The sequence below is a fragment of the Xiphophorus maculatus genome, chromosome 1 (genome assembly GCF_002775205.1).
Source record: "Xiphophorus maculatus strain JP 163 A chromosome 1, X_maculatus-5.0-male, whole genome shotgun sequence".
In the NCBI taxonomy this organism is placed as follows: Eukaryota; Metazoa; Chordata; class Actinopteri; order Cyprinodontiformes; family Poeciliidae; genus Xiphophorus; species Xiphophorus maculatus.
In genome coordinates this window covers 20,296,121-20,323,703 of record NC_036443.1, presented here as the reverse complement: position 1 = coordinate 20,323,703, position 27,583 = coordinate 20,296,121, and the positions used below count along the sequence as shown (strand labels likewise).

The 27,583-nt window shown below is 38.0% G+C and overlaps 3 protein-coding genes and 1 pseudogene across 6 annotated transcripts; 2 read left to right on the top strand and 2 right to left on the bottom strand.

The window, feature by feature from the left end:
- Positions 1-39: 39 nt before the first annotated feature.
- LOC111610033 lies at positions 40-3,637 on the bottom strand (annotated as a pseudogene).
- On the top strand, positions 3,409-7,789 carry LOC102230394 (14-3-3 protein beta/alpha-1). The gene is made up of 6 exons (XM_005805652.2): positions 3,409-3,518; positions 4,549-4,850; positions 4,935-5,058; positions 5,474-5,637; positions 5,834-5,929; positions 6,019-7,789. The coding sequence occupies exons 2-6, from the start codon at positions 4,557-4,559 to the stop codon at positions 6,073-6,075; spliced, it is 735 nt and encodes a 244-aa protein (XP_005805709.1). The 5' UTR covers positions 3,409-3,518; positions 4,549-4,556; the 3' UTR covers positions 6,076-7,789.
- Positions 7,790-7,928: 139 nt separating this feature from the next.
- On the top strand, positions 7,929-18,773 carry LOC102230133 (embryonic polyadenylate-binding protein-like). 2 transcript variants are annotated; one of them, XM_023331892.1, is made up of 17 exons: positions 7,929-8,095; positions 9,124-9,328; positions 9,916-10,109; positions 10,191-10,306; positions 11,228-11,323; positions 12,563-12,702; positions 12,791-12,885; positions 14,364-14,501; positions 14,748-14,843; positions 14,952-15,212; positions 15,525-15,612; positions 15,700-15,819; positions 15,900-16,015; positions 16,487-16,595; positions 16,686-16,816; positions 17,890-17,963; positions 18,597-18,773. In XM_023331892.1, exons 2-16 carry the CDS (start codon positions 9,136-9,138, stop codon positions 17,950-17,952), a joined length of 1,956 nt encoding a protein of 651 aa, XP_023187660.1. In that variant the 5' UTR covers positions 7,929-8,095; positions 9,124-9,135; the 3' UTR covers positions 17,953-17,963; positions 18,597-18,773. The 2 variants fall into 2 exon arrangements, with proteins under 2 accessions (XP_023187660.1, XP_023187666.1); XM_023331898.1 differs by lacking the exon at positions 11,228-11,323.
- A 1,719-nt stretch (positions 18,774-20,492) lies between these two features.
- Positions 20,493-26,178, bottom strand: LOC102229869 (RNA-binding protein 39-like). 3 transcript variants are annotated; one of them, XM_014471261.2, is made up of 15 exons: positions 26,076-26,178; positions 25,311-25,368; positions 23,869-23,918; positions 23,491-23,688; positions 23,276-23,329; positions 22,974-23,091; positions 22,733-22,885; positions 22,410-22,547; positions 22,259-22,324; positions 21,980-22,184; positions 21,805-21,891; positions 21,626-21,719; positions 21,324-21,429; positions 21,164-21,242; positions 20,493-21,080 (listed from the first exon to the last, which is right to left on the bottom strand). In XM_014471261.2, exons 2-15 carry the CDS (start codon positions 25,359-25,361, stop codon positions 20,980-20,982), a joined length of 1,500 nt encoding a protein of 499 aa, XP_014326747.1. In that variant the 5' UTR covers positions 25,362-25,368; positions 26,076-26,178; the 3' UTR covers positions 20,493-20,979. The 3 variants fall into 3 exon arrangements, with proteins under 3 accessions (XP_014326747.1, XP_005805707.1, XP_023187653.1); XM_005805650.2 differs by having other exon boundaries at positions 25,938-26,173; XM_023331885.1 differs by lacking the exon at positions 26,076-26,178 and adding an exon at positions 25,798-25,918.
- Positions 26,179-27,583: the final 1,405 nt, after the last annotated feature.

The following is a 27,583-nucleotide window of genomic DNA, read 5'->3' as shown; positions in this document are numbered from 1 at the left end:
TTCTTATTCTGTCATTCGTCCTTATCCCTCATTCACTCAGTGAAATTGTGCGTTTTTATGTGTCAGTTGTACCAGCCGACAGAAAGAGACTGCAGGCAGATGAAACTGTTTGGGTATCCCGACAGCTTGATGGGGTCCCCATTCAGCCTCACACGGTCCAGGTTGGATCGTATGTAGTGGCTGGTGTCGCCTTTGCAGAACATCTCGTCCGTTATAGTTGAGATATTGTTGTTCTGTAGGAAAAAATGAAAGGAAAAAAAAGCCTGAAGTGCTAAAAGGATTAACTGTACGTCTTTCTCTTCTCTTTAATTAAAACAAAAAAAACTTGCAATAGACCTTACATGCAGGTGAAAAATACGAAGGGATTCTGTAAGTTTAGACACTGCTGTTAGTTCATTATCTTCGAAGTATTTTGAACAGTTCCACATTTTGCATTGTTACAGTGATGAGGAAAATAATGATGGATGGCTTTGAACATATACAAATAAAAAAAATCTATATCTTTCAGCATTGATCCCTTTTAGTCAGAAACCCTTCAATAACATCAAATACTCCCAGTTGCATTCAGAATAATTCAAACTGAGTCACATGAATAAAAATAAAGCACTTACTCTGTGAAGGCATCAGCCAGTGCTACAACAGGAGCATCTTAAGCAAAGCATTTTCATGTGTTAGAATGGCCCAGTCAAAGTCCAGACCTATAGCCAACTTGAATAAAGCTTAGCAACAGCGGTTTTTGCAATAATAAACAAAACTTTCATTCCCTTCCTATGCAAAGCTGGGAGAAATGCACTCTGAAAGCTGTTAGCTGTACTGGCAACAAACAGTGGTTCTGTAAAGAATTGACTCACGGAGGCTAAATAGAAATGTAGAGATTTTTCAGATTTTTATTTGAAACAAATATTGAAAATCATTGTACTTCCTTTCCACTTACAATTATGCACTACTTTATGTTGTTGTCTATCATCAAATTTTAATGAAATACATTAAAGTTTGTGCTACCAGCTTGACAAAAGGTGAAGTCCCTGGTGTGTGAATACTTTTACAAGGCATAGCATATAATTAATTCTATGTTACCCAGGTCAATAGAGTTTTGTTTGCTTATTTTTGAGATTTTGTTGAAATGTGTATGCAGGTATGCAGTTTCTTTCGGCAGTGATGGCACAGCAGCCAGGTCAGGGGGAAATCTCCTCACATTTAACGAATGCGCTCAGGCAGACACACATCAGACATGCTGGCAGCTCTGAAAAAGGTCACATCTGCTCTTTAGATTCTTTATACATGCCCAGACTGCCTAATGAACAGTCCAGCTCAGTGGTCTCACCAATGTCACTTTGCTGTTTAAAATGTGACACATGTAGTTTTGAGGGGATCACATAATCAATCCTTTTATTGCATCAGAATCACAGTAAAAAAAAAAAAAAGAAGTGGAAAACACCTCAACAAGTGTTACATAATCAGACTGAACAGTTTTCAAAAACTAATTTCCTTAATAAATGTCACTTTTGGCCTCCTGAACTGCTGCCATGTCAGGGTCCACATCATGCTGGAGGCCGTCATCGGGAATATTCACAATCTCAGTCTAAAAAAAGGTAAAAAAGTGTTTCTCAGCTCTTCTTCTATCACCCTCAAACCTGTTTTACCTGTTTATTTATTTGAATGGTACATCAACACCAGAAGACACTCATTACAGGTTGCCTTGCTTCCATGGATTCATCCTCTTTGAGCTAAAGGTCTGACAGAGAGAAAAATGGATGCAAAGATTAAAATCCATGGATGCATTATTGTCGAAGAGCCTAGTCAAAGAGATCGCTGCCTCCTCAGCTGTGAGCAGAAAAACATTTCAATTCAGTTTTCATTAAATGCCTGTTTAGAACAAATAAAGTCTGAGATTAGTCAAATGTGGAGTGACTTGGCATGAGCTGGTAGGAGATTCTGTATGTTAACCTTGTTTAAAAATATAGTGGTTTAAATTTACAATTTTGAAATATGTAATGTGGTCTTTTATTAAACACTGGACAACAACAATTATTACTACTTTTAAAATGCAACATTGACTTTTAACCTCAAAGTAATGTTAAGTGTAATTACACAGTTAAAACTGTATAACACTGAACACATAGTTTTTCTCACAGAAATTAAATCAGACACATTTTGGTAGTCCATTTAGCAAAATTATTTATATTAGCTGAATGCTAAAATGTTCTTATTACTTTGACATGCTGTGACATTACTAAAGGTTTTGGGAAGCCCAGATGATTGTTATATTTTAGACTTCTGATTGTTTAGCGTTTGAGTGAATTAAAGTCTCAATAAGCTTTGCCTAAATGAATAAAGAAATAAAAATGATACATTGCCTTGTAATAAAATGTAGTTTTAGTACATTCTTGTTGACTTTGGTGCATTAAATAGTTTGTATTTAAATATTGATACCAAGACTTTTGGCAGTTCTTGTGTGAAGTGTGATATGGAGAGTTGAAGCCTGCTTTGCATCAACACTGATGATGAATACATGAAGCAAAAGGGGAGGCTTTATGTATCCAAACATTTTACTTTTCTGATAAAAAAGTATTTGCCTATTCACACATTTTATCAATAACATCAAATTAGGTTCATAGTTAAAAGTATCTTAACTGGGTACTTACCCTGTTAGGAAGTATTTGAAACTACTATTTATCATGAATGATATGTACATACTGTACCACCATTTTATTTCTATTTTTACGTTTTGCAAAAATAGGATGGATACATCTTCTTCCATGGGATGTTGATATTTATGAAAGAGCACATTGCTTTTAACCTAATGACAAGAAAATTGGAACACAAGTAAAATATTGGTACTTTTAGTGGCAATATGTTGTGAAATTTCAATGAAATTATTCAAGGAAAAACCTGAAAATCTGCTAAAAGCCGCATTTGTTATGTCTGTACTTAAAAGCATTAAGTTGACTCTTTATCATTTTTAGCTTCAGTTCAGAGCCATTGTAAGGAGCCATCTGCAGGTTAGACACCTTGGATAGAGGATGCAGAAGACAGTACTAAACAGACACATGAGCTGTTCGCTGTGGTGACGCTTTAAGGGAAGAGAGAAGAGTCTAATTTAATAACATGCAGACTTTATTGATGTGGATTTGAACAAACTTTCATGCTTAGAGAAATTTTGCAACAACACTCTGAAGTTGGAAATCAGTTCTATCTTAGTACGAAGCCTAGAAGAGCTGCAACAGATTATATAAGAAGTATGAAGACATTAAAAACATACAACCATATAAGCTAATATACTCGTTCTGAAACGGTAACAAGTTAACTTAGTCTTCGTAAACGATGTTTTATCTTCGGCAGAAAAGCAGCGCCTGCATTACGTAAGGCAGATGTGTGGTGAGAAAGGAGGAAACAGAAGTGCCAGTGTAGCGGAAGTGGTACTGCCCTGAACGCTGAGCGAGACGGAGGACGGAGGCTGAATCGTCCAGAGAGTGAAAAAAACGACAAAAAAAGCAGGATTAAAAGTCACCAATTTTGTAAGTGTAGTAACCTAGCGCGTCGGAATATCGCACGATAGCACTACCTTTTCATTGGTAATTCGGCGGGAGAAGAGCTGTTTTTCATCGTGTGCGGCTGGATCCTGTTGAGAAGCCATCATAACCGAGAGGCTAGGCTAGCTGCTAACCGACGGTCGGATTCCATGACACTTTGTTCTGACAGGCTCGGCAGCCTGGGCGGGCCGAGTCTTACAGCAGGGGAAAATACACTAAAACGTTCACGTAGCTCACCGAATTGCCACGATTTGTTCTCGTCTGGTTTAACAGTTCCACAAGAAGAACCGTTGCTGTCCCGTTCTTGTTCTAAATAATTTAACGTGGCCGTTGAAATTTTCTCTACTGGCCTAGCGAAAGACAGCGGCAGCCAGGCGACGGTAGCTAGCCAACTGTTAGCTTCTCCATTCGTTTTGCGTTATCACGACATATTATCTCCCTGCGCGTTCTCTGGTCAATTAAGGACACACCCTTAAATGTAATCTAATAGAAAACTTCAACCACTTCTGACGTATTTGTCAAAATAGCGTTAATATTGGGCCATTAAATACTGCAGCCCGCTAGCGCTACTAGCAACCTCAAGGGAGGGCATTAAAGGCTGACCCGGGAAAGCTTCGGTTGGTTTTGTAGATTAGGGGATTAATTCGAAATATATTGATCCAATAAAACATTCACGAGTGTTAAATTTAAGCACCTTACACCTGTGCATGCTGACGAGTGAACACATAGCAGGTTAGGGAAGAGTCAAGATTGGGGAGTGCTACGAACGAGCTAACAGCTAAACCTTAGCTAGTGATGTGTATGGCTGACCCAGTTGCCAGGGGGCCCAGTTCAAACTTACACATAATTTCTGTATAACATAATGGTTTCTACCAAAGAGCTAGCAAACGGTGTTAATTTCAACAGAAAGTTATGATTATTCCATAGAAATGTGAACTATCCACCTTAAAATATGACTACCCATGTGTACTGTTCACATATCTAGCTCTTGACATTGCCTCTTCTTTTTTTCCAGTCTAGAAAATGGATAAGAACGACCTGGTACAGAAGGCCAAGCTTGCTGAGCAGGCTGAGCGCTATGATGACATGGCTGCAGCCATGAAGTCAGTGACAGAGCAAGGCGCAGAGCTGTCGAATGAGGAGCGTAACCTTCTCTCTGTGGCCTACAAGAATGTGGTTGGGGCACGTCGTTCATCCTGGCGTGTAATTTCCAGCATCGAGCAGAAGACTGAAGGCAATGACAAAAAACAGCAGATGGCACGTGAATACCGGGAGAAGATAGAAGCTGAACTGCAAGAAATCTGCCATGATGTGCTTGTAAGCGTTTAATTGTGAGAACTGTGCCCTTTCTTGTATTCCAGGGGATGTTTCTAAACTGGTTATCTCGTGTATTGATTTCAGGGGCTACTGGACAACTATCTCATTGCCAACGCATCTGCTGCTGAGAGCAAGGTGTTCTACCTGAAGATGAAAGGCGACTATTATAGATACCTTTCTGAGGTTGCATCTGGAGACTCTAAGAAGGGTAATTATATTACTTAAACATCGCACAACAATGTTTAACTTGACTTGAAAATAGGGATTTGAAAGATGATTAAAACGCTCATGAAAATCCTGATTCTCAAAAGAATATTTAAATAAAACAATTGCATTTTCTGTCAAACTGGAAATTTTCTTTTAACAGAATATTTTCTGCTTCAAAATTCCGTCAGTTTTTACTTTGGTAATATTTCCTTAACAGAAATCAAAGGAAAACACAAAACGTCTCATAACTTGAGTTGCATACTACCTTGGTGTTTGAGACATTTTTATGTAAACTTATTAAAGTATTCTGCTTAGACAGCGTATTAGTTTCTTTTCTTTTTTTTGCTGCTCTGGTGTCTACCTTAAAAGTTTGTTAATAATTGATCATTTCATTTTTTTTTCTTCTGCTAATACAGATACAGTGGATAATTCCCAGCAGGCGTACCAGCAAGCTTTTGACATTAGCAAGGGGGAGATGCAGCCAACACACCCCATTAGGCTTGGCCTGGCTCTCAACTTCTCAGTCTTCTATTATGAAATCCTCAACAACCCGGACAAGGCCTGTAGCCTGGCTAAGACGGTATGAACCAAACCCTACTAACAATCTACTTGTAGTCTCTTTTTTTTATTTATTTTTTTTATGTAAAACTATGGCAAACTGATTGACGATCAGTTTTAAATTTAACAATTTGGAGATGGTATAAATCAGAGGAAATTAGACCAACTATTGTGGAAGTTTAAGTTTTGTGGTTTTTGGATATTTTTTTTTCTGTCAGGCATTTGATGAAGCAATTGCTGAACTCGACACTTTGAACGAGGACTCTTACAAAGACAGCACCCTGATCATGCAACTACTAAGGGACAACCTGACTGTGAGTTCCATATTTGGGCTATCCTGTGTGATCTTGATGTCTTTCCCGACAAATATTACTCTAACTTTTCTCTTGCTTTCTTTCTCCAGCTGTGGACATCAGAAAACCAGGCAGATGAGGGAGAGACCGGAGACGGGGAAAACTAATGGAATTGCACTGTTAATCCACCTACACTCTTATCTTAAACACAGACAGCTTATATACATCCCCCCCTCCACTCCATCAGCCCCTCCCACTTCTGTATGACAAGCAGCCTGAATTGCTCCTGACCAACTAGTTTACCCCTCTCAGTTCACTGTGAGGTGACAGGGTAATTTTCAGTTGTTAGCAGATTCAGTCACTTTGTGGAAACATGTTGTATTGATTAGTGAGTCCATGTTGCTGTTGTTTTTGTCAGCTTCGTGTGTAGGTCTGTATGTAGTGAGTGTGAAAGTGCGAGCGAGTGTGAAATGATTGCGCGTGTGTGTTTCTGGGGGGGAGGGGGGTGTTGTGAATTCGAATCGTCCTTCCAACTTCCTTTATCCCAGCTAGTTTGGTGTGCATTTTTCATCCCTTTTTTTTTGTTACTTTTCTTATTTGTGATTCCTCATGATATTTACAGGTTTTATTGTATGGTAATTAAACTGGCAGTTGATTTCCACCAAACACTGTGATGGTAGGCTTTCCATTTGCTTCACAACCCTCAAAATAGTTTTTGTTTTTGTTCCAGACACGTACGATCCTGTATTCAGTTAACTGCAATTCTGCTGTGGGCTCATACAGAAAGGAGGCAGGCTGTATTGTGACACTGACATCTTGGTGTAATATTCCTTGATCATGTTCACAAATTCAGTTTTCAAGTTCTAAGGGACCCCGTAAATTGTCATAATAGATTTGTTCAGACATAAGACATTCCACATTATTAGGCATCTTGAAAACAGCAGTGCTCCTTATTGTTTTTTGAACTAAGTATAGATTGTCATTGTAGTTTTCTCACTGTTCTGGTGCTGCTTGATCTCAGTACAATGAAAATTGTATGCGTAAATGTGGTTCCATGTATTTTGCAAGATTGACTATCATCTGTATGTAAAACCTAAAGTAACCTTTTATTGATGTTAATTGAAAATGTCTTGCCACACTGTATCAACCCTGCTTGCAAAATATTCCTCTTAAAGCGGTTGTTTTCTCCAAAAAAGCTTTTGTGCCTGGCTTTCTCTTGCAGCCTCCTGCATTTTTTTCCTTTTAAGGTAGCAGCATCTGCTTGTTTAAAATCTCATAGAACGAGTTAGACCACAAAAACATAAACCCTGACCTCAGTTTTTACCCAGGTGAATCTCTCGGCTATTTAAGCTAGCTGGTGGGAATAATTGCCTCTAAAAATCAGGTTTTAGAAGGTGAAAAGAAGCTCAGTGTCACAATACCATGTATCACCACTACATTCCACATTACTGTAGTTGAAGACACCATTCCACGTTATAGCTGGCGGTCTGTTTACTCTGACAATGCTCCAATAAATTGAAATCTTTTGTTGGGGGAAAAAAAAAAAAAAATGTCAGTTCATTATTTTGCTTGATGAAAATGCAGTTAGTGAATGTGGAACGAAGCCTGTCTGTATATCAGGTATTTACTTGCTTTGTTTTTACTGACAAGTCTTATGGCTAAAATTTGCTTCTGTAACAGTCTATTACCCAGTGCACACACGTGGTTGTGAAAATTTAGAATAGCTATTAAAAAAGCAGTGATGAAATGGAGATAAACAATGGTTGGTGTAATTCTAGCTTTGTGTTTATGTATCTTAAAACCATTCTAGTTTCACTATACATGTAAGAAATAGGAAAGTGTCAAAGACCATTCAGTGAAATAAAGTTTCGTTTAAGATAAGAGGCAAATTACGTCTTTATTTCTGTTCAGAAAGTCCTGTTAATTTTTTTTAAAAATGTATCAAACGTGGCTTTAAATACATGGACTCATTCCACTGCATGTATTTTACTAGGCTAAGAACTAGTTTTTATCGCGGAATGTGACGTACTTTTTGTCAGTGCCTTCTCACGTCTTAATTGAAATTGCACTGCGCGGAGCAAGCGTGCAGGTGTTCGGCGATGCTAATTAAATCAAAACAAGCTGAGGTTCACGTGGAAAGTGTTCACAAACTGCTGCGCTGAATAAAAAGACATCCTCGCTTTAAACGTAAGTTTATTTGGTTTGAAACGTTGGGGTGTATTTATTTGTAGAACTGCGAGTTTCTTTCAGTGCGTGATGCGCACGCACTGGAAAATTTAGCTAACGACTGTTTTAGCTTAATGTTTTTTCTTTGATAAATGTGTTGCTTGTACCGTTAGCTACATCATTAAACTTTTAAAAGTATTTGCTTCCCCGCTTTTATGTTAAGATAATAGTTTTATCTAAACATTTCAGCTGAAAATCTTCTGCCCACTGTTAAAACTACCACCGAGTGTCAGGTTGCTTCTTCTGTTTCAACTAGAAACAGAACGTTTCTAGTTGAGTGGAAAAAGGTCTAAACTCAACAAATCTTTGTGAATTCTCTTTAAATTTAGTATATACCGAGGTGTCTACATAAGTGAGAATATAATCAAGTTAATTCAATTAAAAAAAGTTTAGATTACGTACTGTTTTAAGCCTCCACTTAACACGGAGACAGTTTTATTTTGCCTGAGGCTCACAATAAAAACCTTATGCTTTTTAGGGATCGTATATAAGCCAAATTAAACAAGGGATTTCAATACCGAAATGTTGGCCCTCTGAAAGGATGTGTATGTGCTGCTATATGCACTAAATATCTGGTTCTGCATGAATTACTACATCAATGCAGCAGAATGGATTAAGGAGATCGGCCCCTGTACGTGCACCGATTGCAGTTTTCTGGTCGATTATTAATCTTTAAGAAGCCTCACTGAAAATTCCCTATTTTTTGTGTCTGAAATGTTGCTAAATATAGCAAGAAATTCACTGAGCTGGCAACAGTGGGGTGACCATTGCTAACTACAAATGTGCAGACATGAACTGGTGAGTAGGTCTGTCAGTCAAACCTCTCTCAGAGCAGAGCAAAAGAGGACAGTGGTTAAGATCGTCTTCACATGTAACGGCCAATCACCAATCTTCCAAAATTAAGGGTATTGGGAGCCAATTTACCAGTGCAGTAAAACATGCATAGTTGCGTTCTACTCTCCATAACCCCCTTTTGTTTTTTCATCCAGCTGGTACGCAACATGAACAGCAGTGGTCCAGCGTATCCTCTAGCCTCTTTGTATGTTGGGGACCTGCACCCTGATGTTACAGAAGCCATGCTATATCAGAAGTTTTCTCCTGCTGGACCCATCATGTCGATCCGCGTGTGCCGGGACATCATCACCCGCAGATCCCTAGGATACGCCTACATAAACTTCCAGCAGCCAGCTGACGGTACTGCTGCCTTTATTTAAATACAGTTGGGCACAATTTATTTACAGTCCTGATTTGAATCTGACAGAGTGGGGGTTTTCAAAGTGTGGGAGAGCTAGCCTTCCTTCTGAGAGCAAATGATCAACTGTCACCTGATATTTCTATTACTTTTCTTATTGCTGTTTCTATATTTTATGAGATTTACCTGCTTAAGCTATCTTTGGCTTAAGCATGATGGCCTAATTCCTTCATCAGGATATCGTCAGTTCTGCATAGGCATGATAATGAGCCATTCATTTAAGAAGGGGTGCAACGAAAAGTTGCAGGGTGATGGACTTGCTAAACCAGATCTACAGAAATGGGAATAAACACAGGTGGATGTTGATTCAAAATCCCCTGCATTCAAAATAACTTAAATAAAATAAATCTTGTTCCATTGTTTTATACATGGATGCCCTTAATTATTTTGTTAAGCTCAGCAAAGACAGACTGTAAATTAGGAAAACTTTGCTAGAGGGTACAGTATTACATTTGTATGTAAAGTTGTGGCTTATTTTTGATACGTCTTCCTTCCTGATGGTGTTTTAATTTTTTAAAATAATTTTTAGCGGAGTGTGCCCTAGATACGATGAACTATGACGTCATTAAGGGTCGACCCATTCGGATAATGTGGTCTCAGCGTGACCCAGGTCTCAGGAAGTCCGGTGTGGGAAACATCTTTATCAAGAACATGGATGAGTCCATTGACAACAAGGCGCTGTATGATACCTTCTCTGCCTTTGGCAATATTTTATCCTGCAAGGTAGGCCTTTTTTTCTTTTTTGAAGATTGTTGTATAATTTTTCTTTTTTTAGCATGACTCAAAATATCTGGATATTTGTAGGTTGTCTGTGATGAGAAAGGATCAAAAGGCTATGGCTTTGTTCACTTTGAGACTCAGGAGGCTGCAAATCGGGCCATTGAAACAATGAATGGGATGCTTCTGAATGACAGGAAAGTGTGAGTAAACTTTCACTAAAAGTGCTTTTGCAAATAAGTCCATCTGAAGGCTACAGACTCACTTGTTGCACTGGTGGCACCTAACTTTCTTTTTCAGTGAGCTGCACCACAACAATACTGAGGTGCACCCAAGTTCTCACAGTTTCTATCCTGCTTCTTTCTAGTGGTACTGCTTCAGGAATGATTGTCTTGAATGCCTTTGAGAGGCTGGTTGTTATACATCATTTTGGCTGTCTTTTTGTGTCTAAGGCCTGCAAGCTGGATAGCCCAGATGCATGAATTAATATGCACTGAGATGAGGTCCAAACTCATTCCATATTTTATTTTCTTATTGGGCCTCTTTTTCCTAACAGTGGAGCTGCTCCACAGCAGAAAAAGAGATGTACAGGAATTTGTTCACAAACTTAAGTTCATGTTTTAGTCCAGCAGATTAGCTTCTGTTGTTTGATGAATTTAAAACTAACACAAATTGTCACAGCTGCTCTATTGATGCACTTGCAATGTACAAGGATGGTTTGAATCAGATAATCTTAACATCCGTAATTTCCTCCGATTCTTATTGAAAGTTGAGCATATCACCTGTGGCTGGGGAGACAAATGATCACCTTACTTTATGAGTACAAAGTGTCATATCTAAGGGAAGCTCTGATTGGTGTTGATGTTCTACCTTGAATGAGTGCATGAAAGACAGTTTAACAGAAATGCAAAAAGTTAGGCGCACCAGTGCTATCAAGGAGAAAAAAGTGATTGCACTCCAAAGACTTTGCCATATGTGTGACCAGATTGGTCACACATGAGCCCATTTGTCTAAACCTGAGGCCAGGCAAAGAAGTGAGCAGATATTAATTGTGCTGCTTTTTTAAGAGAGAATTTTTGCAGATGATTTCTCCATGTGTCTTTTTGTTGTTGTTGTTTACTCAGTCAAAAGACAGGTAAAAAGGAATCTGGCATTGTCAACCCAAAGGACCGTTTCCTGTGGGAAAAATGTCAGTTCTCCCAGCTTAGGTCAGCAAATAGGTAGGATCTTTGTCTAGGTTTGTTGCTCATGTTTGTATTTTAATTATTCATGAAGGCAAAACTGATACACAAACTATTTGAAAGCTTTACTTAAACCATATTAATTCTGAAGCTGAAGTATGAAGTGTTGTAATTCGTATATTGCAAAGATATTGTTTGTCACGTTTTGCCATTGCAACCAAAATCCTCGTATTTTATTGGGATTTCATGTGAGACCTAAACACAAAGTAGTGGGTAACAGAAAGGTGGAAGGAAAGTGATGAATACTTTTTAAAATTCTTCTAAATTAAAATCTAATCTCTTTAGTAAATGCAGTGTTCAAACACCTTGTGCTGTACTTACCACTAGTGGAGAGTCAGACTGCAAGGCAGGGATGTCCAAAGTGCGGTTCTGTATGGCCCTGATCAGTGTTGACAAATAGCACAAAATAAGTCTGAAAACATAGGTGATTGATGCAGATAAAGTTTGTTAAAAATATTTATTTGCATGATTTTTACAGACAAATGATAAAATGGATTTTTTTTTAGCTATAGCAGATTGAATTTTTTTCATTAATCTTTCTTTATTTCTTTCACTTTTATTTAATAGTAAATTGGACCACAAATGTTCAGCCGATTTCTGTCTTTTAAGCATTTTTAAGCCTAGCAATTGTAGTGCACATGACAAGGCATCGTTTGATGGCAGTTGATTGCACTAGATTTTATTTAGGGATGTTGGAGATGCCTGAATACAAGTAATGACACTTTTCTTGTGAAACCATTTATTATTTTGCAATTATACATTATTGATTTGTCACCTAAAAATAATATAGTAAAGTATGCTGAAGTTTGTGGGGAAAGTATGGATTGAGTGCCCAGAAATCACTCCTAATTTTAAGATTTAAAAAGTTCCTAATTTAAGAAAAGCTGAGACCCAGTTTTATTTAAACTGGGTCTGATTTTTAGATTAAAAAATAACAAACAATGCATTGACAGTTTTATTTCTTCAAGTTTTTATAAACAAAGTTGTCAAAAAAATTATTAGACAATCTGTATTCAATGTAAATAATCCAATCCACATTTTAAAATCTTTAGAATATGTTTTGAATTGAATCTTCTACAAGTTGGTCTAGATACCACAAAATGTCAATACTGAATCATAATCCAACCTCAGCTTGATTAAAAATATTGTACATGTAAATCTGACATTTTTGCCTTTAATTTGTTGTCATCTGGTTGGGTTCCTTGGCTCTGTCTCCAGGTTTGTTGGCCACTTCAAGTCTCGCAAGGAAAGGGAAGTTGAGTTTGGCTCCAAAGCTATGAAGTTTACCAATGTCTACATCAAGAACTTTGGAGACGACTTCACTGACGAGAACCTGAAGGAGGTTTTTTCTGCTTTTGGTAAGGAAATTCTCATTCTTGTTGATGACTGGCTCTGCCAAGGCAATGTGCTTTAGTATTAGTACATCCTTAACCTGTTTGCCTTCAGGGAGGACTCTCAGTGTGCGGGTGATGAAGGATGAGAAAGGCCAATCCCGAGGGTTTGGGTTTGTCAACTATGCTCACCATGAGGATGCTCAGAAGGTAGCAAATGCCAGCTGACTTTATTTTATCAAACTGACTACAAACCAGTTGTCTTTTAAACAATATACTGTGGCTATTGGTATGAGTATCGTTAATAATTTTGATGTCCAAAGGAAATAATGATTTTGATTTGAACTTTCGTATAACCTTATGTTAAAAAGTAGTCTTCTGGGAACCAGGACTAGACCAGGGTAGAAATCTACCCCAGAAAGCAGTCCTGGTGAAGACACAGCTCTATTTAGATGGACACTGAACCATCTGTGAAATTTTGTGATGGGATAATTAACATCTCTTAATGGATCAATTTTCCCAGCATTTTTTTCAGTTGTCTCAATTTAAATTTCCCTGTATTTAAGTTTGGCACAAATAAACCCAGTCACTCATATTGAACAGTTTATACTTGAATAAAACCATCTAACATTATTGGAGATATTAGTTAAATGTATTAAATTAAATACTGATGCTATCTGTGGTTACTAAAGGAGTAACGATCAGGCCAAAGTCCTTTTCTTTTGTCACGCCTTATGAACCCAGACGTATAGTTTACCAAAGCAGAAACACGCCAGAAAGTCTAAAGAATATTGGTGTGGGTATAAATAGACAGTATATGTTAATCAGCTTTTTACTGTTGAATAAAACCATCTAACCTTTTATTCAAGGTTAGATGCTGAAACGAGGAAGTAGCAAAATGAAAGAACAGGATTTCTGTGGGGTATCTAAAGAAAGTAAAGTCCAAATTTGAAAATCACAATTCAGGCTTTAAAATTACTGAATTATTTGGTAGTCTTAAATGATTTTAAATGCCTTAAATTTTTCCTCTTGTGTAATGAAATCTCCATCCCTTCTGATGAACAGAGAGATGCAAAACTATCATTTAAAGATGCCAGGAGTGTCTACAGTCAGTGGTGAGAGTGACACTTTGTGCTGTTCACTTGAGCTGCCTTTTTGTTGTAGCACCTCTAAATGGGTTGTTAGAAATGTTAATATGTTTCATGGAGCCAGGTTTTAATTCACCATCATCCGTTGCTATTCATATTACAATTTTTCTGTGCTATGCCCTCTGCTTTTTTTGTCATCATATCTTTGCCTTTGTAGCGAAGATGTAATGAGAAGTTATGATTACAGTAGCAGCTGCTAAGGCAGCTGAATGAGCGATATTTAGGTGAAACTTAAGGAGCTTGTTCAGTGTTTATATTTTAAATTGGAACAACATGAAGTGCATGTAGCATCCCACACTGTCCATTCGGACAGTTTCACTTTCCTGTTCTGGGATCCCGCTGCCATCTTTATTTTTGTGTCAACTGGCTCTACTTAAGGATGAGCACTGGCACCCTCTCCTGGATGGTGGCCACACTACAACACTGGAGGGTTTAAGTGAATGTTATTAATCGATTGGAACTCATTTTAATCTAATGAATCATTAATCAACAACTAATTGTAAGTGGATTAATTGTTTGCTCCTTTTGTTTGTTTCCCAGGCTGTGGATGAAATGAATGGAAAGGAGCTTAATGGGAAGACCATTTATGTAGGTCGCGCTCAGAAGCGTATGGAGCGCCAGGGGGAGCTGAAGCGCAAGTTTGACCAGATCAAACAGGATCGCATCCAACGCTATCAGGTGTGGCTGTGTTTGACCCCAGATTACCAGAATTGTAGATTTAATCAAATTTGACACTTCAAAGATGTTTTGAAGTGTCTTTCAGGAGAATGTTGTTTTTATTTCATTCTCTTGAGAGACACTAGCTTTCTAAATTAAAGTTTCAGTGTTGATCATAACTGAATTCCCCAGACATGTTCAACAGGTCTCTAAATGTGAATGAAAAAAGGAACAAATAATAATTTGATGCTCTTTTTCATGGTTCAGGGGGTGAATCTGTATGTGAAGAACTTGGATGATAGCATAAATGATGATAGACTCCGGAAGGAATTTTCTCCTTATGGTACAATCACAAGTGCTAAGGTAATATTTCTGCAAAATCCACCCAATGGTGGCTATAAAGATTATATACATATATATTGACAGTTTAGTCCATTCATTTTTTAACCTATTCTCTCTCATTAACTGCAGGTGATGACTGAAGGTGGCCAAAGCAAGGGCTTCGGCTTCGTCTGCTTCTCGTCTCCAGAGGAAGCAACCAAAGCAGTGACTGAAATGAACGGGAGAATTGTTGCGACCAAGCCACTGTATGTTGCGCTGGCGCAAAGGAGGGAGGAGCGGAAAGCTATTCTAACTAACAAGTACATGCAGAGACTCGCTACCCTGAGGACCATGAGCAACCCCATCATCGACTCGTACCCCCAGTCGGGATACTACATGACCGTACCACAGGTATATTATTTGGACTATTAAGAGGAGAATTATGAACATGATTATTTGTCTGATATCAACCATCTGCCCTGTAGAATGTGTGAAGCAAAAAAAACAAACTCTTTTTTTTTTTGGTAGTGTAATTACCTTTGCTGGCTTAAAAACAGCAAATTTGCATAAATCATTTTAAAAACTTTGACTTTCTGCCCTGAAAACTCTATCCATCTAAATTGTTTTTTCTATTTAACCCTGTTCATAGTCTCTCAGGGATTTGAAATAATCCAGTGGCCTTATGTGCTTTCCATTCAGTCAAAACAACCCCTTATCTTGCAGCCTCCCACTCGCTCTTTCTACAACCACAGTGCAGTCAGCAACCTGAGACCAGTCCCTCGTTGGATGGGGCAGCCGCCCAGAGCCCAGGGTAAATTTCTTCAATTCTTTATTTAAAACAGATGTTTTTTGCTTTTTTTTTCTGATAATGGGTAAATAAAAGTGTTCATGCATCCAGGACCTTACTCAGCCCAGTATATAGGGAGTCCTCTTCCTCGCCGCGGTTCACCAACCATCACTACAGTCCGACAAGCTTCCACTCAGGCTCCACGCATCATAACCTCCTCACAAAAGACGAGTACCTAAACTATAACGGGTTTTTTTCTGGATGATTTAATTGAAGTCTTACTGTTTGACGTGTTGGAGCTCTTCCTTCAGATAACATAGGGACGCAGACTGGAGGAGTGCCCAGAGGAAATCAGTACAAGTATTCGTCTGGAGTGAGGAACCCTCTGCATGTCGTTACGGTTCCTGCTCCCATGACGAGACCACAGGTACAGCTGCTGGGCCTCCATTATGTGACTTATAAACTGGATTGAGAAACAAACTTAAATATTTTAAGAGACGGTAGCTGCGTTTCCATTACAAATATGTGAAATCTTTGTTGGTAGTAAACTAATAAAAAAAATTAAAAAAAACAGTTTCACAATTGTGGTGTTTCTATTTACGGAGCCAATCGGATGAACTTTAAACAATAGCAGGAATGTTCTAACTCTTCAAACAGGAGTTTTGATGCGTTTCAAAATGATATGCATAAAAAGATAAAAAATATTGTCTTTGCTTTGTTCCACCCTAATAGAAGTCAGCGAGTTTTTAAGTTGATCTGTGCAAGTCTGACATTATTTGTGTTGTGGTTTTTACATCAAAGCATTAGGGTGTGTATGTGGGAACATTATGAGCTTTTTATTTGTGGTTAGGAAAAATAAAATTACAATAATGAATGTGGTGACTGCTTACATTCTCAGGTTGCTCCTGTGCCTGTGGCTGAACCAGCAGCTCACATTCCAGGCCCGGAGTCTCTCACCGCTTCAATGCTGGCTGCAGCTCCGCTCATGGATCAGAAACAACTCCTTGGTCTGTCTTCTCTCAGTTTATCCTTTCCCTTTATCATGTCGTCTGTTTGTATTTGTTTCCATACTTCCTTCTCCCTGCTGTGACACACAGGGGAGCGACTGTATCCACTGATTCATGCCCTTCACCCAAACCTGGCAGGAAAGATCACAGGGATGCTGCTAGAGATCGACAATTCAGAGCTGCTGCTCATGCTGGAATCACCGGAGTCCCTGAACTCTAAGGCACATTAATTTTTCATTCAGTCCCTTCAGATTTTACACATCTTTATTAGGACAGACTGTCATCATAGACTGTGTAGTACATACCTCCACAAAAATCTATTAAGTATCAAATAGTGTCGATCCCAAAGTTGTATAAATAACACCTGCAGTAATTTTTGTGGATACAAGAATGAGATTAAGGCAAAGTATAGTGAAATATTTTTTATTTGCCCATTTGTCTTGTTTTGGTGAATTGAATATGTTTATTCTCAATGAGAATTAGATGTGTAGTTTTTTTTTCGTCCTTAACTTATGAGTGTCCAGCTCCAATCCTCAAGGGTTCCAACCCATGATTTAAATGTCCATCTACCTTCTCAGCATATCGATGTTCACACTGCAAATGTAGTCCAAATCTGATTGTTTTTCTTTCTCTTTTTTGTGACCAGATTAGACTTGTTGAAATAAATGTAAAGGCTCGGATATGGGCCATATCTGATTTTTGTTTTTTTGTCAGATTTGAGTCACTTCTGTATGTAGTCCTTTATCTGATTTGTATTCAAGCGTTTTGAATGCGATTTCAGTTGGACCTACCAAAGTGGTTTTGATGTGACTTTGATCCCTCTTTCCATTGTCGTTCCCCAATACTGTGCACCGGCAGGAGGTGTTAGTAGTGACAACATTTCACTCTTTCAATCTGTGTTGAACACTTTGGAAATGTAAATGCACATTTCCTTCATGTTTTCCACACCAATGAGTACAGTGCAAGATATTATCATTCTTTTGTGCATGCCGGTCAGATTGGAACCAAATAGTTCACACTGAATTCAGATATGGGCAAGATTTTCAAAGTATTGTGAATGACCATACAAAAAAAACTGATTCGAGCATCAAGATCTGCAGTGTGAATGTAGCTGTAATGTTCTACTGAGGCCTGCTAATGAACCATCATGTGATTCAGGCAGGGAAAGAACCAGAACATGTAGGATACCGACCGCAGAGGACACTGCTGAAACTGGTGCTGTTCTTGGTAATCCAGAGGAATCCGGGAGTTAAGATGTTCTTTTCATCTCTGTCCCGTTTCTTCTTTCTTTCAGGTGGAAGAGGCAATCGCTGTCTTGCAGGCTCACAAGGCAAAAGAGTGTTCTCCAAAAAAGTGAAACAATTTAAGGTCTGCTTTAAATCTTTTAAATGCATTTGCAGCATTTTGTTCATAAGTACAAAATGGGTTGCAGCATTTTTGTTTTTTGCAATAGTTAGGTATATTTGTTAGACTGTTTCATCTTTCTAGTGCTAGTGCTTCAGTCATAAACCATTCAAGCTATAAAAAGTAATAGAGGTTTAATTAATGTTTTTAAATCAGGTGGCTAATTTTTCAAAAATATGTAACACTTTTTGATCTTTAGAGTGATATCATATCTTGAGGCTGCTGTTGCACCTGAATTGTCCCACAGTTTTATTGTCTGTGGGGCAATAAAGGCTATTTCTATTCTATTTGATTTAAATCGGCTCAAAATTTAACTGCTGGTAGCTTTTGATGCATTTTACTTGCTGTACTTCTCAATTGCAGGTGTTTTTAAAAATACTGCTTTATGTAGTGATTTTTATGGAAGTAAAAAATAAAATAATCTTTAGCTCTAGATGCATAGTTTACAATACATCTCAGTAAATGTCCAACTAATTGGCTTATATTTTGGAAAGATTACTCACCAGCTAACAGCTAAAAATGGGCATGAATAAATAGTTTATTCATGCCATATTTTTCCCAGCACAAAGACCTAATTATGTGTTTTGTTTTTCCCAGGTGTGAAGATTATTCTAGAGGAGAAAAAAGGTTCTAAGTATCAGTTTTGGGAAAAAGAGAGCAAAGAATAAAACTTGACATGTTTAGAATGATAGTGAAATGTTTCTGAAGTTCAAGCTATTTTGTTGTTGCGGTGACTTTTGTTAGAAGATAAAGTTTCCAGAATATGCATGAAAATTGTGTTGTCATATTTTTTTTTATATCAAAAGTGAATACTTCTATACCATTTCATCCCCTGGTTTGCATTTAATCAATTTACATAAATGGACCAGAATTCAGAGCTAGTCAAAGATGTGAGAATATTGAGATGTCTTTATTGCTTCATCTACAAGTGCACCGCAGTAAACTGGAAAATCACCAAAAGGTTATTCAGTAATTCAGTTCAAATGGTCAAGCTCGTATAGTTTTATTAGACGTTGATGTATTAAGTGTTGTAAGATAACAAATGACCACAAAAATCAGCTTCCTAGAAAATTACAAAACACTTTTTTTCCAATTCATTGTCAGCATGTACTGTACAGTGTATGTACTCATTACTTGGTCAGGATTTCCTTCGCTACATCAGTGGAGACAAACTGCTTGTGGCTCTGAAATGAATAACAAAGACCAGGTGTCTTCAATGCGGCCTTAATCCGATTACATTTGGTCTGTTTTCTCATCCTGTTGACAGACTTTTATAGATTGTCTTGGGGGTCTAGGTTTGGTAGTTTACATCAAATAAAGTGCCATAGTTGTTAAATTAGGTACTCTAGGCAGTACAGGCAGGTGCCAAGTCCAGCTGGAAATTTAAATCGGGATCATTTTAGGGTTTATCACCAGAGGAAAGCATGAAGTACTTTAAAAACAAACCTGGTGGACAGCTGTTTTCATGTTGGACTGGACAAGACAGTGGACCAGCAGATGGACTCCCTGAATCATCTCTGGCTGTAGAAATTAAACACTTGACCTCAAGTAATTTGGGGACTCTCCAGACTTTAAGGATCTTGATTTCCATATAAAATCTGAAAAGAGGACTTTGAATTAAGCACAACAATCCAAACCCTCCAGCCCAGGCAAGATTTGAGGCCGTCTCCAGTCTGGGATAAATCTATGTGGCAACTCTCACAAAACCTGAATGGACGTCGCTTTAAAATCACAAAGGCGACGGTTCTCTTTTACAAACAGCCTTCCATTTATGGAGTCTGTTTCTTGATCTGTTTAACTTCAGTGCAGACAGTTCAAAGAGGTGTACCGTTTCCCTTTACTGTAATGACAGCGAGGAAGGAGACTCGGTTTATTTTGAATATCTGTACTGGCTAGCCACATGGATGCATGTGATGGAGCATTGTCCTGCATAAAACAAATCTTTTTGAAAGATGACCCCTTCCTGTAGCACTGCTTTAAGGTAAATAGTTATGGAATATGACATAACTGGAAGATAATGATTCCTGGTAGCTTCATGCTAGTTGATAATTATTTGCATCTTTCAAGTTTATTATGACCCTGCTCACAAAGTTGCAACAATGTTAAGAATTTAGAGTGCTAGGCAGTTTTCAGTGTTAACTGTTTTTGGCCATGTTAAGTTGCCTAATAATTCTGCACAGCTTGTTACAGTGTTGATGTTGTTAGGCCACATCACCTGTTATGTTTAAATCCATTAAGTATGCAAAGTTTATCCAGCTTGGGTTTAGAAACTGCCTAAAAATATGGTCAAAAAACTTGATAATTATGTGCTGTGATTTACAATATTGGTGTACTTTGAAGTCTATTTTACACCCACATACAATTAGTATATCAGCAATACATTTGTGAACATTTTATCTACAGGTAAAGTTAAAATTTTTGCTAATTCACTTATCACCATGCATACAATAGAGTTCCTGGTGTCCTCTGTAAAATGAAAACCACAGGCTCCAATGCTGCTATTAAGACTTTAATCACAAATTGAACCTGGCCTGACAAACTCAAATGGGAACAAAAGAATGAACTGAGGTTTGCCAGATTTATTGGAAGCCTTCATACAAAAGAAATTATGGCTGTATAAAGTTACAAAGGATTACCATTGACATCAATATACTTTCAGCATTTTAGGTCAATTAACCCAACAGTATTCTGTAATTTCAAGGTAATGAATTTAAAACGGCGGAGTTTAACGAGCAGATAAGACGATATTTAAAAATGTACAGACCAATAGATATCTGCAGATTACTTTTCAGTGGTAGTATACAACACAGACCACAAATCTGAAAAGCAACTTCAAAAAAAGAAAAAAAAACCTTGATAAATGTCAGGCCACTTCATCAGTACACAGCCAACTAAATTCCAATGCATCTTTGCTTCAATTGAGATTTTTATGAAATGCAAACAAATGTATTTACACAGATTTTCTGAAACACGTCTCAGACTATCGACGTGAAGGCATTAGAAGCTGCTTTGCCGTTACTGAATCTGGGAAGAGGTTGTGGTAGGTTGGTAAAGGAACATAAGCAGCTGTTATCATTTTACCTGAAAGGGAAAAAAAAAATAAAAAAAACGTCATTCATAGCTTACAAGTCTCCATTTACTGCTGCAGCAGCTACTTAACATACCTGCAAACCAGCGTCCATGAAGTGCATTTACTGTTGCCATTGCTGCAGGTATTGAGGGACACTTCACATACACATTACCCTGTGCACAAAAGAGACAATTGATTAAAATATGAAAGACTGTTGTAAACTATAGAACATTGCTGGATGATTACAAATTTACCTGAGGAGAGTTCTTATCAACGTAGATGTGTACGACTCCCCCGTGCTTGTTGCATTCATCAATCACATCATCTTGGATTTCAGAGGCCCAGTTGGGATCGTTTTCTCTAATGGGAAAAAAAAATAGATAAGTATATCATGCCAGATGATATACATGGTGATAGTCATGTTTTTTATTCCTTTTGCTACCAAAAATATTTCACAAAGTAACTTTCTACATACAAATAAAAAAGGACGTAACAGCAGCCAAACACTTAAAAGAAATGTGAGAAGATCTGTGAAGCAATTAGAAACGGTTCTTACGCCTGCGGGTTAAACAGGTTGGACAGCTGCAGACAGTGTGTGGCCAGTGGCTGTGATGGGAGGTTCAAGGCTTGGCTTGGTGCAGGAGTAGGAACTATGAGAAGAATACAGATCTGTTACTGACATTTTTGTGGTGAAGTAGGCTTAAGAGAGGGCGGGGTTACTATTTTGCTATTCACCTGATGGAGGAGGTATGCCCCCAAAAGGTATGGATCCAGTCATCTGCAGAGCCTGCTGAGCAGCAGGGGGGATTTTCAAGCCAGTTCCTGTGGAGGAAGAGGAACATTTTTCAACTTTCATATTGAAATTAATTTATAACCAGGACTGAAAAACACATCTGCATTTGTAACAAACCTTCCGCCAGCCGAGCCATGAGCTGCAGACGGCCTGTTGTGCCAAGGTCGATGCCAGTCCTCTCCAGCTCATCGTTGTCCAGGAAAGAACTAGCCGTGGAAGAATCTGAACGTTCTGTGACGTGTCCCACCTTCATGGGACGTCCTGCCAGCTCAAACCCGTTCAATTGCTCCAACGCCTTCTTTGCACACTCTGCATCTGCAAACTTCAGAAAAAAAAAAGAGTCTAAAGACTGAAGCTGGCAGCGAGCATTGGTTCTAACAGCAGAGCTTCAGTTACCGATATGAAACCATATCCTTTGGATCTCCCAGTCTCGCTGTCCATCATGAGTTGGATCCCTTCAATCTACGAAAAACCAACAGGAAAAGATGATTAATATCAGAGCACGTGAAATGAACATGCACTGTGAAACATAAATTATCTTTCTAACCTTTCCAAAAGGTTCAAAAATTCCTCGCAGCATTTCTTCAGTGATGTTAAAATGTAGTGAACCCACATAAAGTCTCATTGGACCTGCGCTGCCCTTCTGTAGGTTATTGGCTGCAGCAGCAGCTCTATTTTTCTCCGCCTGGAAACAAGTTAACAAGATTTAATTAAACTGAGAAGAAATTGTACAATAAATACTGCTTCCTTAATAATGTTACATCACGTAAAATTAATTTGTTCAACTTCTAGCAAAGCTTTTACCATCATTTCATATCAGACTAATGTCTCTAAAGCATCTACATGTTTGGTGGATTGAGCTGAACTGACCTGAGAAGCCTGGACAATGATGGGCACACCTAAAAGCCTCTGACCAGTTAGTCCAATTGCCAGTGGTACAGAAGACGACTCCACAAACTCTATGTATGCAATACCCTTTGACCTCCGAGAGTTTCTATCAGAGATGATTCTCACATCTCTGACCTGCAGTTAAGTGAGAAGAAAAAAAAAGACATAAGATAATTTCCAAATCAAAGCTGATCAGTCAGAAAATGTATCTAATGGAGCCGACCTTTCCAACAGCTGAGAAGAAATCCTCCAGGTCACGAGCTCTGATTCTAGCAGCAAGCTGCATGCAGAAAACCGTGCGGGCATCCCTTTCCTCTGGTGTCAGATTGTCGATTGGTTGCCTTGATGACAGGAAGAAAAATGGTCAAATACAATTCTGTTGAAAGTCCAACAAACAGCAGCCACAACATGCTCATAAAATATCTGCTTAAAACAAAAGTTTCTGATGTGAAACAGGAGAACAGGAAAAGCTTTTGACTTTCATACCCAAGCATGAAAACAAGCTGAACTGTTTGGTGAACTTACCTAACGGGACTCTTTTCTTTTTTGAAGGGACTTCGACTTCTGGAACGTTTTCGACTAAAATAATGAACAGGAAAAAAAAGTCAGCTTTTGTTTTGAATGTTACACTTGAATAGCTGCCTCTCTAACCATCCTTATCAAACAACATATAGAGTTCCCAGAACATGTATGCTCTGGCTGAGTGAATGTGCCACATTAACAGTTAAGGAGCTACATACATGGGGCTCTTGCGTGCTTTGTAGCGCCCAGCCCGATCCCTGCTTTTGGAGCCACTGCGATGGCGCTCCCTGCTGCGGCTGCGCTTTTTATCTTTGCTCCTGCTTCTTTTCTTGCTCTTCTTCCTGTCTCTGCTCCTGCTACGGCTTTTCTTCTTCTTTGAGCCTGGACTGCGGCTCCTACTCCGACTCCTTCTCTTCCTGAGGCACATCAAAACCAAGAAGGAAAATTACCACAAGCAACATTTTTGTAAAGTGCGAAACTTAACTTGATCTAAATCTATAAAGATTTTGATCAAGACAATTTCAATTTATTAATATGGTGTGAATCACAACACCTTTTTTGGAAAATTCTGTGAAAGAGTAATGACCAAAACTTACTTCTTGCCGTGTTCATCGTGTCCATTTGCATGATAGGACTTGTTCTCATCCTAAGCAAGGTTTATAGAAGAACATCATGAGGACGTAGATGAAACATTTCAAGTCGTCAAGGTAAAGGGGGTTGGGGGTGAGAAGAGAAAATGCAAAAATATATTCAATTAATAATAATTCATACTTTCTAACAAATCTGGACAGTTCTTCCACCACCCCAATACCTTCCTTCCCCCCCCCAATATAAGGCTGGTCAGTACTTAATGCTACAATGAAAAAGTTAAAGGGATGTCCAACATATTAGCAGAGTTCAGGAAGCTTTGATAACTGTCAGGTCCTCTCCACCATCCCCCCCTCCCCTAGCAGGTCGTACCAATGCCACTATTTGTGCCTAAACACGTGACCACGCATGGCCCATGGCCACTAAAAGAGATCCTGTGTGGTTGGTGTCAGTCCAGTGATCTTCACCCATTTTCGTTCTTGGACTGTAAGAGCTCGATGCCACCTCTGTCACACATCTTGCCCTGAAGCAAACAGGGATTCACACTTCTTAGTAATACTGACGCCCAAAAAATAAATAAAAATGATCAAAAAAAGCCACCTTTTAACACTAAAATTATCTGAAGATTGCATGAATATTTACAATTGTTTGGCTTAAGAAAAATAACAACTGAAAATACAAGGTTTTCTTAAACAACAATTACACTAAATAAGTTGTATTTTACAGTCATTTCACTAAAATGTCATGGTAATATGTCTTGTGTAGCATGCAATTAAATCAAGATGCTGAAAGAGGCAGTATTCATATTTACGAGAAAAATATTCATCTAAACTAACCAGCGTAACTGGCATAATTAAATACTTTGTTAGGGGAATAAGTGCATCAAAAGTCTTTGTGGCTCAGGGACATCCTAGTGCAATTAAGTAATCAAATATTTAAGGAAGTTCATACAAGTAATGTTCTCCACACAGTGAAATGTTATGAATATTCACAATTAAATGCACATTACAAAGGGGGATAGGAGTCAACAAGCCAATTGTAAATCTGAATACTGCCTCCTTTGCTGGACAGATAAAGATGGGCTCATCAACCATTGGCATTCACCTTGTTGGAACCGAATTGGGACTGGATGGTTCTAGGTTGAATCTCTTTTAGTCCTAAAGTGAACCACAGTACATCAGTATATGCGCAATAACTACCTTCCTTTTTTTTCACAGTTCACAGTGGAATCAAAGATGAATTCATGGGAGTAGAGGTGAGATATCATTAGGGAAGTCTATAAAGAGAGATAGATGTGGATTTATTTATATTTCTGTATTGCGTTTTTAAATAACTCAATCACCAGACACAACATTCAAGTGAACTTCTTCATAACAACAACACTTTAAGATCTAAGCAAAACAAGGACTATAACAGTTTACAGGCCCCATTTCTTCAACTCTCAACTCACCTTTCTGTAAGGCGCTTCCAGCATGGCCTCGACGTCAAAATCATCCGCCATTTCGATCCTGCAAATAAAAAAAATAAAATAAAATAAAAACCCACTTCTGATCAAATAAAAACACCCAAACACACACACGAGAAGATTCCAGGAGGGAGGTAGACGGGTTAGACATGATGGGTGCTCCTATAGTATCAAAAAAAACCATTTAGTTTTTCATGTAAACACATGTTCAGGTTATTATTCGGATAATGGCGCCAATTGTGAAGCTACGCATATAACTACGGTCTGCTAAAACGTTTTAACACAATTCTCAAGCCACGCACGGGTGTACGTCGCTTCAAGCTATTGCTAACTAGCTGTAGCTTGAAGACACTTTACCGTCACTTTAATTTTAACCAATTTCTTTTCAAAAACTAAGCTTTAACAAACAGACAAACGAGACTCTCGATAAACAGATAAACCAGTTAGCATAATAAATAAAATACTCAACTACCTAGAAACGGTTACAGTTACAGGGCCGCAGAATGCGCCTGGGTGGATAAAACAAGCGTTTAGTTCAGGGTGCCAAAATGGCCACTCTGACTCGAAGCGTTTCCGCGGCAGCGAGCTGAAAGTGGCAAACAATGACGTTACCGTCTGAAATGGAGGATATGCTGGGCCAAAGTCTGAATACCACGGCTAATATGCTGCTGACGAGATTGGCGTCGACGGTTATCCCCTTCTTAAACACAGACAGCAGCAGTGAAATAAGACGTTTTGAAGTTATGTAACCTTTTCTTTTTCCTTTTCTGCTATTAGAAGCTACTCGAGGCAGGTCGTGGCTTTACGATCTCCTTCCGTCTCCTTCGTCTTCTTCTTCTTCGATTGTTGCTCAAGTGGTGAAAAATTACAACGTTACTGCCACCTGCTGGTTCGAGGTATACATTGAGTGTATACAGTATTTATGTCCTATCTAGAAGGCATTAAACGTTCAGATTATCAGAGATTTTTTTGTGTGCTAATATATCAAGTTGAAAGTTTAAGGACTTATTAATGGCTGCGTATTTTGTGAAAATCAGACTGAAGATTTGGATAATTTATCTTTTTCACTGTAAGTTCGTTCAGACTTTTTGAAATGATATGTAGAACTGCAGCTCAAGAAAATCTATCTGCCCCCATTGATAGGAAAAAAATAAACACTAGGTGATTTTATTTCGGAAAATTGTTTGTAATGTAAAATTCTGATAAAATGCGGACGTTTGCATTTATTGAATGACAAAGAATGACAAATATGAAGTGTCAAGTGGTATATGTTTGCAAGGCAATGTACAGTAGACCATTTTTCAAAGGTTTAAAATTAGCTTGCGGAGATAGAATCCAAATACATTTAACAAAAACACTTATGTATTATTTAGACTTATTTAGTCTGCACTAGCCTACAACAAAGGGATGGCCAAATTTATATTGGTTCCCTTGGTTTTTAACTTCTACTATTAGTAATAGTTAAATCTGTACATTTTTTAAAAATAACAACATTCTATTTTTACTCATATTTTGTAATTCTTTTAGAATGAAGATTATATAACTTAAAAATTATTACAAATTTTGGCAGAATGTATTGGGGTATCTTTGGAATTAGTCTGAAACAATGGAAAACAAATATACAGTGCCTCTATGTTTATTTCACTGCAATACATCTAAATGCAGATCATTTTTCATTTTGTTTAAAGTCTCACACATTACTTTGTAATTGGATTTTACTTTTTTAAACACTCATTTCCATCCAAACCTAAAATAACATTGATAGCAGCTCATCCAATGCAAGAGTTACACATTAGTTATTTTTTTAGGGTGAGAAGGAGGTCAACATTAAGTATACTTGAGGAGTTAAATGTTGAACAGTAAGAGGTGTGAGGGTAATTAAGTGTCTAACATTCAAAACTGTAGTCTTGAAACAAACAACTTTTTTTAAACACCTGATTTAAAATGTAATCTAAACGGTAACCTCATATTGAAACGTATTTCTTTAAAATTTGTGATTCTAAACATTTATTGTAAATAAAAACATATTCTAATTGTAATTTGTGTTTCAACTAAAGCACATTGGGTTTGTTTCAGTTATTTGTTGCCATCTATTCAATGATGTAGCATTTGCAGCAGCAGAACTGCTTATTGTTGTAAACACAGAACGGATTGTTTTCTTGACAATGAACACCTTTCTCAGACAAATATGTTTAATGGAAGAGTGGCTGCTTATTAGCAGCACATAAAAGGATATATTCTTTTGTCATCCCTAAAGG

Excerpts from the sequence above, each read along its gene's own strand:
- LOC102230394 (XM_005805652.2), top strand. The coding sequence starts at position 4,557 with ATGGATAAGAACGACCTGGTACAGAAGGCCAAGCTTGCTGAGCAGGCT. Across the intron at positions 5,638-5,833 it reads CCTGTAGCCTGGCTAAGACG|GCATTTGATGAAGCAATTGC; the intron begins GTATGAACCAAA and ends TTTTTCTGTCAG. Across the intron at positions 5,930-6,018 it reads TACTAAGGGACAACCTGACT|CTGTGGACATCAGAAAACCA; the intron begins GTGAGTTCCATA and ends TTCTTTCTCCAG.
- LOC102229869 (XM_014471261.2), bottom strand. The coding sequence starts at position 25,361 with ATGGCGGATGATTTTGACGTCGAGGCCATGCTGGAAGCGCCTTACAGA. Across the intron at positions 23,919-25,310 it reads TGGAAGCGCCTTACAGAAAG|GATGAGAACAAGTCCTATCA; the intron begins GTGAGTTGAGAG and ends AACCTTGCTTAG. Across the intron at positions 21,430-21,625 it reads AACCTGTTTAACCCGCAGGC|AGAAAACGATCCCAACTGGG; the intron begins GTAAGAACCGTT and ends TTTTCCCATTAG.
- LOC102230133 (XM_023331892.1), top strand. The coding sequence starts at position 9,136 with ATGAACAGCAGTGGTCCAGCGTATCCTCTAGCCTCTTTGTATGTTGGG. Across the intron at positions 15,213-15,524 it reads ACTACATGACCGTACCACAG|CCTCCCACTCGCTCTTTCTA; the intron begins GTATATTATTTG and ends CTTATCTTGCAG. Across the intron at positions 16,817-17,889 it reads CGGAGTCCCTGAACTCTAAG|GTGGAAGAGGCAATCGCTGT; the intron begins GCACATTAATTT and ends TCTTTCTTTCAG.